Source organism: Mustela erminea, chromosome 11 (assembly GCF_009829155.1).
Source record: "Mustela erminea isolate mMusErm1 chromosome 11, mMusErm1.Pri, whole genome shotgun sequence".
Classification (NCBI taxonomy): domain Eukaryota; kingdom Metazoa; phylum Chordata; class Mammalia; order Carnivora; family Mustelidae; genus Mustela; species Mustela erminea.
The window spans coordinates 89,187,017-89,203,935 of record NC_045624.1 but is presented as its reverse complement, the minus strand read 5'-3'; the positions used below and the strand labels follow the sequence as shown (position 1 = coordinate 89,203,935).

At 41.0% G+C, this 16,919-nt stretch overlaps 1 protein-coding gene across 2 annotated transcripts in view; it reads right to left on the bottom strand.

Annotated features, from left to right (window-relative positions):
• Positions 1–16,919, bottom strand: part of PRKAR2B (protein kinase cAMP-dependent type II regulatory subunit beta) — a 90,843-nt gene that overhangs the window by 26,519 nt on the left and 47,405 nt on the right. For both annotated transcript variants that reach the window (XM_032304099.1, XM_032304100.1), the window contains exon 3: positions 5,012–5,064. In XM_032304099.1, coding sequence (XP_032159990.1) covers positions 5,012–5,064 — 53 coding nt within the window. The remainder of the gene's footprint in view (positions 1–5,011; positions 5,065–16,919) is intronic.

Here is a 16,919-nt window from a genome sequence, read left to right as displayed (position 1 = left end):
CAAGTAGGCAGAGAGGCAGTCAGAGAAAGATGGGGGAAGCAGGCTCCCTGCAGAGCAGAGAGCCCCATGCGGGGCTCTATCCCAGGACCCTGAGATCATGACCTGAGCCAAAGGCAGAAGCTTAACCCACTGAGCCATCCAGGCGCCCCTCTATCTTTAATCATTCTTAGCGCCATCTTGCACCTGCTTTACTCTTGTTAACAATTTAAGTCTTCACTCTGTGGGAACCCCTCACACAACAGCTTTTCCTCTTCTCTCTCTCCTACTACTGGGCATGCGAATGCATTAACCCTTTTCAATGTTGGTTCTCAATCATGCCACAGCTGCTGTGGTCTCTGGCTCCCCCTGCTTTCCATTCTCCCTCTGTCCCCTCTCCCCAGCCTTACTCCTTGGTGCCCAGAGCCTTCTATCTTTTACAGACCCTGCATTAAAATCCTGCTCTGTGTTCGGGAGAGCAAAGAGTCAGAAACCAGGTGACTCCTCGAGGCTTTAATGCTTCTGCCCTGTAACCAAGTGCTCAAAAGATGCTCTCCCACTTCTAAGACTCTCGTTTTTTTCTGTTTGATTTGGTGGGATCCCACATAGGTCTGCACCTGGATAACTAAGGGTGTGACCAAACAGTACACCCATATGTGATTTTCATTACAGTAGAAGTCACTCTGTTTTTTTAAATTAAATTTTATTTATGATTTCAGGGTAAAAATCTTATTTGTTAAACCAGTAATTATGCAGCATTTATTATGTGCCAGGCACTGGTTTAAGGGCTTTAAAAATATCCTTTTATCCTAGGAACTGACCCCATGAAGCGAGTAATAATTTATGCTAAGTAAAATCAGTCGGACAGAAAGAAAAATCCTGTATGATCTCATACGTTAAAACGAACTTGCCCAAGTCATTTCTTCGGTGTCAGAAAGTTCAGAGCTGCAGAGCTAGGATTCATCCGAGCCAGGCTGGCTATAGTATTTATGGTCTCAACCAAGGTCAGCAAATTGTGGCCTGAAGGCCAAGTTTCTTTCTGCATGGCCCTTAAGCTAAGAATGACTTGGAGAAAAAAAGCAGAAGAATTAATACTTCTTGACATGTGAATATAATAAATTCAAATTCAAGTGTCTATAATAAAGTTTTTTGGGTTTTTGATTTTGGTTTTCTTTCTTTTTTTTTTTTCCTTAAAGTAAGCTCTACACCCAACATGAGGCTTGAACTCATGACCCCGAGATCAAGAGTTGCACATGCAGCTGAATGAGCCAGCCAGGTGCCCCCAGAAATAAAGTTTTAACGGAACATAGCCACACTCATCCATTTATGTATTATCCACGGCTGTTTTCAAGCTACAACAGCAGAGGAAGTAGCTTGGACAGAAAATGTACGGCCCCTCAAAGACTAAAATATTTATTACCTAGAAAGAGCAAATTTTTCAGTTTTAAGAAAAAAAGGTTTACAGAAAAAGTTTGCCAGCTCCTGCTCTAAAGCTCTGGTGTCTTTCATTTAAAAAAATTAGAAAACCAATTCATAAATAAAATTTATATAGACATTTTCTCCAAAGAAAACACCGCAAATCTATTCTGCTAAGCAAGGCATATCTGTACAAGATAGTTTCCTATTTGTCCACACAGAGCTGAAGGTAGCCTTTAAAAATTTCAAATCAGAACACCTGGATGGATTCCATTGCATTTACTGCGCATGAAATGCCCGTCCTTCCTTCGTCACCATCACCTCAGCCACGCAGTCCACAGCCACACCTGCCTGCACTCAGAACTGCCAAGGGCTCCCACGCTGGGGCGCTGGGGCCAAGCCGAAACCGGCTCCTGGGCTTTGTGGCAAGGTTCCCCTTCGCCACCTTCTGGTCCCACCTCAAGGAGACATCTTGCAACTAGTCCATCTAATTAGGGACCCTGTCGATGTGGGGTTTGGTTTTATTTTACTATCCTGTGGGCACTTCATATCTTATACCTGCTCATTAATTTACTGGCTTGTTGTTTAATTCTGCTATTAGTCTCTGTGCCCCAAGATGGTAGGGACTTTTCCTACAGTACTCACCCCTGAAATTCCTAGCACCCGGCCAGGCATACAGAAGGCACTCCTCCCAAAATCTGAGGAGTAACATCACAAAAAAATGATCTGTTCTTAAAATTACCAGCTCTTCTCTACCAGAAGAGCTACATGTTAGATGTGTATATATAATTCTTATATATATTTTTAAAAGATTTTATTTATTTATTTGACAGAGATATCACAAGCAGATGGAGAGGCAGGCAGAGAGGGAGAGAGAGGGAAGCAGGCTCCCTGCTGAGCAGAGAGCCCGATGCGGGACTCGATCCCAGGACCCTGAGATCATGACCTGAGCCGAAGGCAGCGGCTTAACCCACTGAGCCACCCAGGCGCCCCTATAATTCTTATATTTTCATTTATTTTTTTAAAGATTTTTTTTTAAAGTAATCTCTACACTCAACACAAGGCCTGAACTCACAAACCTGAAATGGAAAGTTGCATGCTCCACTGACTGACACAGCCAGGCACCCCTATATCTTCATTTATTAAAGGTAAAATCTAATTTGTGATTTTTCCAAAATCCATCTTTTATTTTTAAAGATTTTATTTATTTATTTATTTGACAGAGAGAGAGAGAGAGATCACAGTAGGCAGAGAGGCAGGCAGAGAGAGAGGAGGAAGCAGGCTCCCCGCTGAGCAGAGAGCATGATGCGGGGCTTGATCCCAGGACCCGGAGACCATGACCTGAACGGAAGGCAGAGGCTTAACCCACTGAGCCACCCAGGCGCCCCCAAAATCCATCTTAAGTATTAAAAATTTTCTTCGAATTCGTAACAAAGAATACTTACTTATATTAATCTGAGACTTAAGGATTTGATACATGGTCTGTGAAATACAAAATGTTCAAATGAAATGGCACTTTATCAAAATGTATGTTTTCCTTACAGACATTTTCTAATATATGCTTAGAGCCAATTAATTCTGAAATCTGTAAGAATAATTTCCAAGGGCTATGGTACAATTTGCCGTGTAGTATCTATGACCAAAAAAATAGTGCAGTTTTTGGTAACATGTTTAGACTGTTAGTATGACTGTTCTGTCAAACTAATGGAGAACCTGAAGCACTTAATAATTATAATAAATAAATTGGAAAAAAAACTATTAAAAGTAACATGGAGGGTATTAGAGGGGACAGCTCCTGCAGTGAATGTCCAGCTCATAAAGATTCATCCTTCTCTAGGAACTGCCTTCATTTAAAAGTGATGTCTGGTAGCCAAAGGTTGCCCTTGTCCTTGGTCCTCCCAAAGCTGGGTCCATGAGAACCTCTCCCAGGGAAACTAAGACTTCCAGCTGAGAGTCCCAGCATGAAGAACCATTGGCAGCCAAGTGTCTTTCCAAGACAACACTCTAAGTACTGCACCACGGCTGTGGAAGGTCCCCAGAGGTGGGCTTGCTCTGGCCCACCAGCCACAGCTTGGGTTATTTTGGTTTTTTCCCAATTCTTTCTGGAATTCTATAAGATTTCAAAGGATATGTCCAAGAATTTTCTTCAGTATTTTCTTTTTTTTAATTTTTATCTCACTGTGATTGGGTTCTTTGACATAGCTAAATGAATCTTAACAAGTATCACCTCCCCAACAAGACAGTTAGGAATTAACTGGAGTGACCCAGCCAATCACTTTACCTATCACATCGATCAAAATGGTAGCTAATAGTCTGAGTCTAGGAGATACAGTGTATTGTTTTTAAACCGCACTTTTGAAATGTTATTCAATTTAGATTCTCACTAAATTAAACCCAGCCCATCATACATCTCAATTACTAAGTTTTACCATGTATACCTTAATATGCAAATATACTCTTCAAAGTCACCCATTTTTGTTTCTGCTAGATACATAAATCAAAGACACAATGGGGACAGCCTAGTTTTTACGACTACACCAAGTACTAACAGCATGCTATACGTTAGTAAAAACTTAATCCTAAGGAAACATAATTTCAGGCCAGAATTTACAGACATTATCAAATTAATTTCTGTTCTGGTAGCAAACAGTGAGCTCCCCCCACACTGCTGGTGGGAATCCCCACAGGTATGGGAACTGAAATGGGATTTCCTTCCAGACCTTCAAGATAAGACTCCTGATCTTTCAACCACTGGATTTTATATCAATTTCAGGCAGCTTCATGATGTAATGACTTAGGGACACAGTATTCGCTTTTCCATATTAGAACTCAATCTTAGTTAAGTATTTGTCAGAGCTATGGAAATAAATTTTTGTTTATCATTTGAGTCCAAACAGAAAACAGGCGCTTTTGCCAAGAAAGTACTCAAAAAAAAAAAAAAAAAAAAAAGGTAAATTATTACTTTCCCTTTTCAGGCACAGTTATCTCTTAATTTAGTTTACTTTTTACTAAATAAATAATAGGTGAAGGGAGGACATAGTTTAAAAACTGCTTCAAACAACACTGGACAAATTCTTACAAAAACATTATGACCTTCAAGAAATCAGTTTCTGAGCAAACTATTAGATTCATCGATATCAAAGAGTTAGAACTTTTATACTGGTACTTTAGATATAATTCTACTGTGATTTTTGTTTGTTTCAGAATAAGCTTCTTTTGTTATAAATTAGTAGGAACAGAAAGAAGGCTTTCCCTAGTATTTTTCTTTACTAGAAACTCTGTCAGAAAAATAGCATTAATGCTACGAGAAAGATAGCTAACAACATTTTCCATCACCAGGCTGTATTTTTGTAAAAGAAATAAAACCACAACTACAGTGAGTTTTTATGTTCATCTTTCCTTTTATCTAAAGAACAAGATCTTTCTCTTTGGAGAAAAGTAATTCTATAGAACTTGAAGTAGAAGGAAGCTATCAGAGAGAAGAGTAGAAAAGAAACAGTCAAAATAATCCATTATGCTTCTTGTCAATCTATATGCCTGTTAACCTCTTTCTAAAATCATATTCCTAGTCTGATACGGGAGTATAATTTAAAATTAATTTATTAAGGAATTTACATACCCTGGACTCTGCATCATCTTCTTCTTCATCAGGATTATAAGCTTCTGCACATACTATAAAAATAAAAATGGACATTTAAAAGATTATTCCATCAAGAAATATACTAAAATAAATATACCTTAAAAATTGATAAACAAAAAGAGAACCATGGTATAAAACATTAATTCATTTCATCCAGGGCAAGGCATCTACGCTCAAAAGATGATTCCCTATTGGAATTTATAATGACTTTATTTAAAATATAAAGCTGCACTTTAAGACCACGACAATTGCTTTCTGCTTTCTGTTATAAACATAGCTTCACCTCCTCTACCTTCGTTTCTAAGCTATAGAAATGCATGACATCCAAAAATTACTTCAAGAACGGACCAAAAAGCCTAAGTTTGCTATGAAATGATCAGTTTAATCATAATTATGAGCACCTTTCATATATTATTCCTAAGCCAATCTTCCAAGAGCAAATAGGTTAAATGTGTTCATATTTCTTCCTGGCCTTTATTTTGAGTGGATTTCATACAGCATATATAATGTTAAAACTTGCTTTTTTCATTTAACACTGTAAGAATTTCACGTGGCATTAGAAACATTTTGCAAAAATTGTTTTAAGGACGGCTGATTGTTTACCATAAGCTGGAATTAACCACTCCCTTAATGCTAGACACTTGGCTGGCTTCTATTAAGATAAGCTTGCAATAAACATCTTCATGCATAAATATTTGTCTACATTTCAGATTATGCTACAGGAATTATTTCCAAATGTTATTTTTGGGGGCTAACAGATATGACAAGTTTTAAGGTGTACTTATTACCAAGCTTCCTTCTAGAAGAACTACACCCATCCACTGTCCTACAAAAAATGTGTAAAAAGATTCCTCTAGGGCGCCTGGCTGGCTCAGTGGGTTAAGCCGCTGCCTTCGGCTCAGGTCATGATCTCAGGGTCCTGGGATCGAGTCCCGCATCAGGCTCTCTGCTCAGCGGGGAGCCTGCTTCCCTCTCTCTCTCTCTCTCTCTCTCTGCCTGCCTCTCCGTCTACTTGTGATTTCTGTCAAATAAATAAATAAAATCTTAAAAAAAAAAATAAAAATAAATAAATAAATAAATAAATAAAGATTCCTCTAAATTAAACAACAGAAATGGATGTTACTGCTTAAATCTTTGCCAATTTAGATGAAAAAAATTATCGAAATTTTAAAAAATTATTTTGAATTTGAACTATGTTCCACTGTTTATAAACTGGCTGTATTTCTTTGTCTTTGTGAGGAATCTCAGTATGCATTTGATTTTCTTTTTGGTTTATACCAGTTTCCTAACAGTACTTTGTTGTATTTCTCATGATCATTTTATCCAGTTTCCTTTTTCACTACAACTACCGAGTTGTTATAGGTTATACATGCTAATTTTTAATGCAATGAGATCAAGGAAGAAAATTCCCCAATATGATTTAAACTCAAAAGTAAACATCACAAAAACACCACTGGTTTTGAGCTAGGAAGCTCCTTCTTTGCAAATCTAAAGATTCCTTCTCTTTCATTTTTTTAGAAGTAGATTTTTTTTTTTAAACACTTACCCTTTAATTCATATGGACTGTACTCTGCCAGGGATGTAGAAATTTAAGGAAGAGGGATCAGCGACAAGCTGACAAATGTCTTTCCAGAAGCCTCAGAATGGCACGAAGAGTACTATCATTAGTACTAGTACTGCCATTAAGATTATAAAACCTGACATTGGCTTTCTTGTCTCCAGGCGCTGCTCTATCTACACACTCCACACACACTCCTGTGTATCCACACACACTCGTGGCCAGTGAGTGAGGGACTCTTAACCAGGGCCAATTTTGGCCCCCAGTGGACAAATGACAACATCTGAGGACATTTCAATTGTTACAGCTGTGGGACTGATGGGGAAGCCACTGGTTACGTCAACGATTCTGACGAACATCCTACAATGCCGGGGGCAGCTCCCGTCCCGGCAACCTACGACCACTGGCTCAAAATGTCCACAGTGCTGAGGGTGAGAAACACTAACCTACTGTCTATTTCCTCATTCAGTCTCACAACAACCCTAAGACAGACAGGTTTCCTTTCAGTACCTGACAGATGAAAGACCAGAGCTTACGTATCTTGGCCCGGATCACACATTCTAGGAGGACAGGACCAGTATCGGATCCCAGCAGGGTCTGGCTGAACCCAGAGCCCTTGTTCTTAACTCCTGTTGTGCCCTTGACTCTGGTGAATTCACCAGCATCAAGGCTGGACTTCAGCCGTCAGGCTCAGAACCGAGCAGAAGGAGACATGTCTCCCATGGGCAGGATCCCGTTAAAGAACCTCACTGAGGAATATCACCAGAATGCCAATTTAGTAACTAACTCCCTGAATCAAGTATGGAGTCAGCATGAGCAGCTCTCTCCCCGCAGGAAGACCACGCATGAAGCCAAGTCACAATTAAAGGGTTGCCTGCTGAGAAAGAGGTGGGAGGAAGAGATTATTTGTCTAATAAAACGAATGTTAGGTGGCATCAGTCTGGGACAGCTTGAGCCTGCCACACACACCATACAGATGGTCCTGCTCATGGGGCCCAGATACTTTAATCCTGTTGGCTCCAACTTCCCAGAAAGCATGAGGACATGTACTTCTTTAAAGCTTGGCTCCGTGACTTGGTTTCCGTAGATGACCAGTCTCATGGGCGGGACGGCTACCTAATTATCAGGGCTCGGTGCAGAATGAAAACCCAGCCCCATGTTCAAAAATTCAGAATTTCAAGAGGGCACCAAGAGAACATTAGGACCAAACTCGGGGCCCTTGTGAACGGGGGGCCCAGGACGACAGCCCTGCTAATAGGATCAACATATTCAACGAGGTGTTAGAGTAAGTAAGACACTTGAGTGTTGATCTTAAATTTTAATTCACAGAGGGAAACCTTCACTGCTCTAAGTTCTAAGCTCCTATACTCTGACTAAAAATCACGAGGAGTAAGACTCTATTGTTTTTCTGAGTAACTTATCAATGTCCCAGTGTTATTTGTTCCTTAACACCTTTCTCATGTGTGGTGTCCACGGTATTACTTACTTGTTTCTCGGTGCCCCATTTCATTGAGCTACTACTGTGCCGGGATTACCAGGATTTAGTTCCTGGCAAGCAGGTGCAGCGTTTCACTACCTTCCAGTCTGTCTAGCGCCACCTCCGACAGCGAGAGCAAAATACAGCACCTGCAGGCTTGGACACTGCCGTCTTCCCTCGGGTTGGAACTCCTGCCGCAGCCTCCTTTCCAAGCCATCCCTTCTCTCCAGCCCCAACTAGAAAGTCAGGACAAGAGCCTCACCTCCTCAGAGCTAAGTTAGGAAATCCCACTTTCTGTGCTCCCCTTGCCTCTGTGCTCCCAGTGCCGTGGGCAGAGCTCGTTCTTGTCTCTCCCCACACTGCACTCCCTCGAAGTGGTTACTGTGTGTTCGCCCTCCAGGCTAAGACTCACAGCCCTTCAGGGACTAACTGTGCGCTCCTGGTCCTCTGTTTCCCTACCACTGACCTGGCTCGGTGCACACTTTTTGAATGAATGCCTGATTAATGAACAAACAGGCCTGCAAGGTCCTTGAGGGCAGAGATGGTATCTTGTTTAAATACCTCCTGACAGTCTACCTGGATGATGGACTCTGAATCACAAGTTGAATGAATAAAAAGTTGTCTAACACCATTTGTCCAAGAAACAGGAACAGAGTGAAATGAGAACCTTTTGTCTTGTTGCACCAAGGAGCCTGGCACAAAGCCTGGAAGCTCCATAACTCTCTGTACAAGGAACGAATGCATGAGATGTTCTATCCCCGGAAGGACCCTCAAACGAAAGCCTCCAGAGAATATGAGCTGCTTTGTATTCTTTCTAAAATGTATTTACCCAGTCCCTCCTGAGCAATGTGAAATTGAGCCTGAAACTATATACCCCCTTCTTGGTTTGGCAATAACACAGTAGTGAAGGACAGAGCCTTATTCTTTGAGGGAACCCTATATTGAGGTTTCCCTGTTATGTTTGCATGTATCTATTTGACAATACATCAGTCATCTAGAATGGTCCAAGAATTTAAGTCAATTCCCACACTGTTCTGCGACAGGCATGCACTGTGTGGCCAGAATCCTGTCACAGTTGGCAGGAAAGAACAGGGAAGGGAGAACCATATTGACTCTGCATTTTCCGGGGCTTAGGCCTCGATGTTTTCATACAGTAAGTGTGTGTGCATGTGCGCGTGCGGGAAACACACACACAGCTGTTGACCCCTGCACACTTGTACAATGTAGAGTTAGGGTGTGCAGACCCCCTACATAGCTGAAAATCCACATGTAACTTTTGACCCTCTGAGGACTTAACTACAAAGAGCCTACTGCGGATCGGAAGTCTTACTGATAACATAAACAGCTAACACGTTTTGTATGTTATATGTGTTACATACTGTAGTCTTGTAATGAAAAAGCCTAGAGGAAAAAATGTTACTGAGAAAATCTTAAGGAAGAGAAAATGTATTTACAGTACTATACGGTGCCTACTGAAAAAAAAAATCCACATATAAGTGGACCTGTGCAGTTCAAAGTATGTTGCTTGAGGGTCCACTGCAGTGATGGGCAAGGGTAAGGGATTTTTTTCCTATCAGGACACCAAATACATGCTGGTTTTTTCCCAACAGCACTCCTCCGACTCTCTGACACCCAATGGGCTGGCTCACAATTCTGTGTAATTGACACGATCTACCTGAAGTTAGTGTCAGGTCCCACAAGTCAAAGGGCTCAGGCTGGCAGGACCGCCTCCACTTCAGATGCCAATCTCAAATCCCAGGCCATCCACACACCTGAACAACCAGCACTGAGGGTTCTCATGACCCCTTCCCTCTGGTTCCATAATTCACTAGAATGACTCACAGAACTCAGGAAAGTACCTTCCTTGCTCTTACAGGTTTACCCTAAAGGTAACAACACAAGAAAAGTCAATGGAAGAGAGACACAGGATGAGGCATGGGGGAGGGGCAGAGAGTCTCCAAGTCCTCTCTCCGTGTACCTCCCAGTACCCCAATGTGATCACCAATCTGGAAGCTCTCCTAACCCTCTCCTCTAGGGTTTACAGAGGCACAACTGATTAAATCATTGGCCAATGACAATTAACCCAATCTCCATCCTCCCTCCCTTTCCCGGGGCTAGAGGGGATAGGGCAGAAAAGTTCCAAGCTTCTAATCAAAGTTTGGCCTTTCTGGGAACCAGCCCCCATTCTGATGCTATCTAGAAGCCCCTCGGCCAAGAGTTATTGAGCACCAAAGAAATTCTCACACTCAGGAGAATCTAAGGGTTTCAGGAGATTTAGGGACCCAGGACAAAGACCAAGTACCCTTCTTATTACACCATGCAGGGGTTACAGCAACTCCCAGGGGCACTATACTTTGTTGGTAACGTATAAAAACTAGTACAAACAGCTCTGCCCTGGACCACTTTACATAACCCATGCTAGCTCTCGGGCTAACAGAGCATAAAGGAACCAGCCTGAACTCCACCAGCCACTCCACTGGGCTTCAGCACCTGGCACAGAGCCTTGTGCACAGTACACCCTCAATAAATATTTGCCGAAGGAGCAAAAAGCAAACGTGGCCTGTACAGAAAAGCTGCATGGTTTATAGGCTTTTAACCTAGGGGGAAAAAAAAAACCTGACTTCTGGAAAGTATATAAAATTTCTAATGTTCTCGATACACTAAGATTTTAGCATACTTATTTAAATGGTAATCAGCTAAAAAGAAAGCTATGATAAAAGCACAGGTGTATTAGACAACAGAGTTCTGCTTCAATACGGTTAAACTTGGCTTATTGAAGTGGAAATGCCCGCCTACAAAGGGAAAAAAAAATTTACCTTTACAAATACGAGTTTAAGGCATGCATTCTCAAGCAAAATCAGTTGGAGGAGGCAACAAAAACTTGGTCTCTCTCTTTTTTTAGGGGGGGATAAAGCACATATATGTACACAGTACAGAAACAGATACACAGTACATATGTGGCATTAAAATCTCACTGCGGGGGTGAGAGGGATGAGGAGAAAGAGCCTGAAAAGACCTGGGGGAGAGCCAATAATAAAAGTAAGACCAAGAAACACTGGGATACGATGCACTAGTTCCAGCGAAGTAAAGGGAAAAGACGACACAGTGACAGTCAAGAGGCTGTCCCCTCCCCTGCCTCATCCACACATCTGTCCAGGAAGTGTGCTGTACGTCTGCTCTGACACACTGGTGACGATCCTAACTTCGAACTCACAGAGCAAAAGCCTTTGGACATGACCCCAATAGAGAAGTTCACATTTTGATCCCAAATCACATTCAAGCCAAAGGACCCATTGGAATCCTTACTTACCATTTAAAAAAAAAAAAAAAGTTTGTGGAATTTGGGAGATGATGCAGCATGAAAGAATGCTGGAGAAGCACAAAGGAGAAAGCAGTGAGCAACGGCTCAGAGGACAGAGAAAGCTGCACAGAGAGAGAAACCCGCAGGCAGCTAAGAAGCACCGGGAACAAGTCTGAGAGCAGACGGCTTTGTCCGTTGCGGTATTTCCAGGGGTAGAACCATGACTGGCACACAGTAAATCATTAGCAAAAATGGTGGAGGAAAGGAACAGTCATTGTAGTGGTGAGAAAAGTATGACTTTCTTTTGATCTTGGACCTAGGGAAACTGCCTGTGTCGGGGAGGCTGGCTCTTACTACAGTAACAAGCATCCCCGGATCGCAGGAACTTCAAACAGAAGTGTACCTCTTGCTCACAAGGTATGTCCGTCACAGGACAGTGGCACTTTGCTCCATGTCGTCTTTGCAAGGGCAGCAGGCTGAAAGAGCTGCCACCATCTGGAGTGTCGCCAGTCCCCAAGACAGCAGCAAATTGCTCACTGGCCCCTGATGGGTTCAAGATAGAGCACCCCAAAACACCGCACCTCATGTTGACCACCCACAAATCAGCAGAAGAAGGAAGGTCACTCTGACCTCCTGTACCCTGCCCTCTATCCCAGTCGTCTCCCATGGGAAAGACACCGTCTCTGTACCAGGAGGAAGGGGACATCCTTAACACCAGGGACAAGAAGTTAGGGCCGACAAGGCTGTATAAACAACACTTACCACTTACTGCCACGAGCCCAAACCCCTTTGTCGTATCAATCCTTCACAGATTTGTTGTTGCCCAAGAGATATAAAAGCCTCCTGCTCTAGTCACTTGTTTGGGTCTTCATTTTCTTGTGAAGGACCCCATAAACAGGTAAAAATTCCATAAAATGTGTGTAAGTTATTTTGTTATTCTTATGTCAGTTTCTTAGACCCAACCAGAGAGCCAAAGACGGTGCAGGAGAATTTTTCCTCCCCTGGACCCCTAAAGCCTCTGCTGGCAAGCGGTATGTGTCCACTCTGCCAAGAAGGAACATATAATCACAGTTCATAGGACAAGTGATATGGCCATTCCTAACTTTAAGGACAGAGGGACATGTATCTCAGCAGGTGTTCAGAGGAGAGAAAACCAGAATATTGTAAAGAGTCCTAATGACCAACACAACCACCTGATGGCCCTAAGCTCAAACAGTCCTCTCTACCAGGGGCTTATAAGCAGAATGGAGAGTACTGAATTCGACCATATGATTTACCTAAAAATAGGGAAAATGTACTTAGTTTAAAAATCTACAGACTCTTTGGTGAGTGCTGATTCACAGACCTGTACCCCTGGGGATAAAAATACATGTTTATAAAAAATAAAAAATTAAAAAAAAAATCTACAGACTAAGGCTCATAAACTCTGAACAGAATCATTAAAATTTCCTTAAAACTGCCTTCCAAATAATTCATTGAATATTTAGTCACTGAACATTTCACTTAATATTTTATGATTTGCTGCATCGAAATATTAAATTATTATAATCTACCATTACTGCCTACATTTCAGCTACAAAAAGAGCAATATAAACCTTTGTTCAGGTAGGTTCCTGAATCACCCCCAACGTATAACTACCAATCCTAAAAAATGGCTATAAATGTTTTCCTGTTATTTTTACTATGAAATAGCCTATTGTCACAAAAGCACTTTAGCTATGCCATATATTTTACTCAACTGCCCTGATTCATTACAAACCCACTGATTTTGTTGCCCTTTAACAAGAGAGATATTTAGGGGCAGGTGGGTGGTTCAGTTGGTTAAGCACCTGACTCTTGATTTCAGATCAGGTCATGATCTCACGGTCAAGGTATCAGGGTTGTGAGATCGAACTCCACAGAAGGCTCCACAAGCACGGACTCTGCTTAAGACTCTCTCTCCCTTGGAAAAAAAAAAAAAAGATTCTCTCCGTCTCCCTTTGCCGCCCCTTTCCAGCATGTGTTCTCTCTAAAAAAAAAAAATCTTAAGGAAAAAACCCAGAGAGATATTTAGAGTAAGACTTCATAACTTACCAATTCATTTCTATGTTTTTGTTTCTAAAAACAATTCCCCCATCTGTATACCACTCCTCTTTAAGTGACTGTAAATCAAGAACTATTCACACCCACAAATAAACCATCGTGCACTGGACACCAGGGGAACAGTGTCACTGAGATACATAGATGAGCACAATAGAGAGCTTCAAACAAATGAGAATTTGTCCATCGTTTGCCATTTCCCTATGATTAAAGCTATGGAAACCAAAACACTCCTTAATCTGTTCAAAATATGTATGAATTTTTCTTCAAAAAATAACTCCAAAGGAACAACAAAGTCCTAACTATATTAGAACCTGTATACATATGGTAGATGAGTTTTTATTCTAGGCTTGGGCTCCAAAATATTTTAAAACTTTAGTTATAAAGTATGTGGGTTCAATCATTGGATCCATCCCAATCCACTGTCTTTCCACTACATGCTCTACACGTATGTATTCAGTCCCTGAATCCATCACCTCTTTTATTATAAAATCAATTCATTTATAAGGACAGTACAATTAAGAGGACAAAGCATTCAACAGGTTTATAAAAAGAATCATGTCAACATGGTATGTTTCCGAATATTCTACGTAATACCACTGTTCATACCCTGTGCGAAGCCTGTGGGACTCAGAGAATGGAGGAGAACCACGTGAGCCCCCACTTCCTCTCACGTGGAACAGTGGTCCCCCTATAGCTATTAATGCTCCTTTCATTAGTTAAGGACGGAAGGAAACTTAACAATGTGCAAGATCCAGGAAATGGTGCGTACGTGTAATCTAAGGACCCAACATATGGGTATTTTCCAAATAATACATTCCAAGTGAATTTTCTTTAAGAGAAAGAATAAAAACTTACAAATGACGGTGAGTAAGATACAGAGATACCATAGAAAGGGCCTGAAGAATAATTCTGATAACGATTAATATTTGAAAGTCCATGTATGTGTTTACTATTAATCACCATAATTCTCAATGATATTCTCCAGAACTACTGAGTAGTGATGGTAGGTAGATCCATTTGTTTTAGAGGACAGCACTATAATAGAACTTACATTTGTGTTTTGTTAAAACAATCTAATGAGAACTTCTGAGCACTATATTTGATGACTATTATGAGTTTCCAGAAATTAATAGCCAAGGAGATATCAAAAAAGAATTCTCATGCTTTGATTAAAAGTCAACAAACAGGGCGCCTGGGTGGCTCAGTGGGTTAAGACTCTGCCTTCGGCTCAGGTCACAATCTCAGGGTCCTGGCATCGAGCCCCACATCAGGCTCTCTGCTCAGCGGGGAGCCTGCTTCCCCCTCTCTCTCTGCCTGCCTCTCTGCCTAATTGTGATCTCTCTCTGTGTGTCAAATAAATAAATAAATCTTTAAAAAAAAAAAAGTCAACAAACAGCTTCCCAAGAATCTGCAAAATGCCCAACTCTTGTATTTTATTTTGGTCTGAGAACTTGGATTACATCAAGGAAATATGAATATAAATGCTAGTTGATAGTGGATGATATGCCCACATATATCAAAACACAATTTTGCCTTTCAGATGCAGAACAGCTGGGGCTACTTAAAGCTTCTGAATAATTTTATCTGTTTATTGTTTTTGAGACTAATGCTGCCTAACATGTACCTATGAAAAAATTATAGGAAGAGAAACACTAAGGGATTCTTCTCATTATTAATAAATTTTCAGAATCAGAACCATTTAACCAGATGGTTCTAGGATGTGAAGTTGGGACTAAATATAGCCAGAATTATGGAAAAGGAGTTTGGTCAATCCCCAGCCTCCAGGTTTAGTAATAAAACTACCAAATGTGAGCATTAGGGGAATGTCCTTCAATCAAGTCTCTCTGGTCATTATCAGAAGTCTAATAAGAATTTCAATGCTATTTTAGAAAAATATGACCAAACTGTAACAAAACAGTACATATCAATACCCAAAGACTTAAAGTATATGATCTATATTTACAAATACATGCAACTGAGTGTAGCTTATTCATTAAAGTCAAAAAAGAAATCCTTTTTTCTTTTTAAGATTTTATTTATTTATTTGATAGAGAGATCACAAGTAGGCACTGAGGCATGCAGAGAGAGAGGAAGAAGCAGACCCCCCACTGAACAGAGAGCCTGATGCGGGGCTCGATCCCAGGACCCCAAGGATCACGACCTGAGCTGAAGGCAGAGGCTTAACCCACTGAGCCACCCAGGTGCCCCTTGGTTTTGTTTTTTAAAGCAAGTTTCAAGACAGGCGCATGGTTTGAGCCCATGTAAAGGGTGCATTGATCTGGTAAGGCAGACATTGAACTCTGTTGTTTCTTGGTGGTATGGTTGTGATCACTCTTATTTTGTACTTTCTTAGGTTCTCCTCATTTTCAACACAGAAAACACTGTACTTACAATCAGAAATAAAGAATTTTTTAAAAAAGAGATGATCATAAAACTCCCGTTCACATCTCAAACATAAAAAGGGCTTAAAAACCTAGGAACAGGTTATCCTGCTAATAATCAGTCTGTCTTTTAAAGGGATCCGATCCCCTGTCAGAATCACTTTTATAATTTAATACCTCTTAAAAACATAAGCTTCTACAACTGGCAGAATCAACCTACTAAAACTTATTCGAAAGTAGTCATGAAAAATAATCTCATCAACAGACTGTTTTATCACTGAAAGCTTTCTTTCTAACCTTTTCACATAAAAGGAGAACACTGGCTTAATGTCTATCTCAGTCTCACAACAATAGGGCCTACTCTAAACCCTGAATGCTTAAAAAACCACCCTCAGAGGACCAGTACCAGGAGAGTGAAGAGTATGCAAATCCTTACCTCAAAAGCAATGATCAAACAAGACAAGATATTCACAAAAAACCCAAAATCATTGTAGGACTCTGGGGATCGATTAAAGGCATACAACAAGTGGAGAGACATTTATTCATATAAAACTAGTGAGCCTCGAGTTACAACAGTGGAAGCACACAGGAAAACACATGTGTGTTCCCTTACCTACACTACTACCACACTCAAAACACACCTGACACCAAAAATGTGGGTTTATTTCCACAATGATTAATTCTCCAACACCAGCTAGGTGTCCTACAATTCACTTCAGTTCTGCCACTATCTCCCTGGAGTTAACATCAGATGGCACAAAGCAAAGGTTCAGTCTCCCAAGACTGACCCCTCTAAAGCAGACGCCCAGTGCAAGTAGGATGTACAAAGGTTACCCACAACTTGTCTGTCTTGCAGAGTGCAGTTTGCCATGACCCCCTCCTTAGGGTCCATCACAGAACCCAGGAAAACTGTTTAGCAGTTTATCACATGATAAAGGATATAATAAAGGATAAAGTTTAACAGCCAGGTGAAGAGATGCATAGGGAAAGGTCTGGAAGGGTCCCTATTGAGTCAGAGTGTGCTACTCTTCCAGCATGTAGATGTGTTCACCAAACCCTATACTTTGGGGATTTTTATGGAGCTTTCA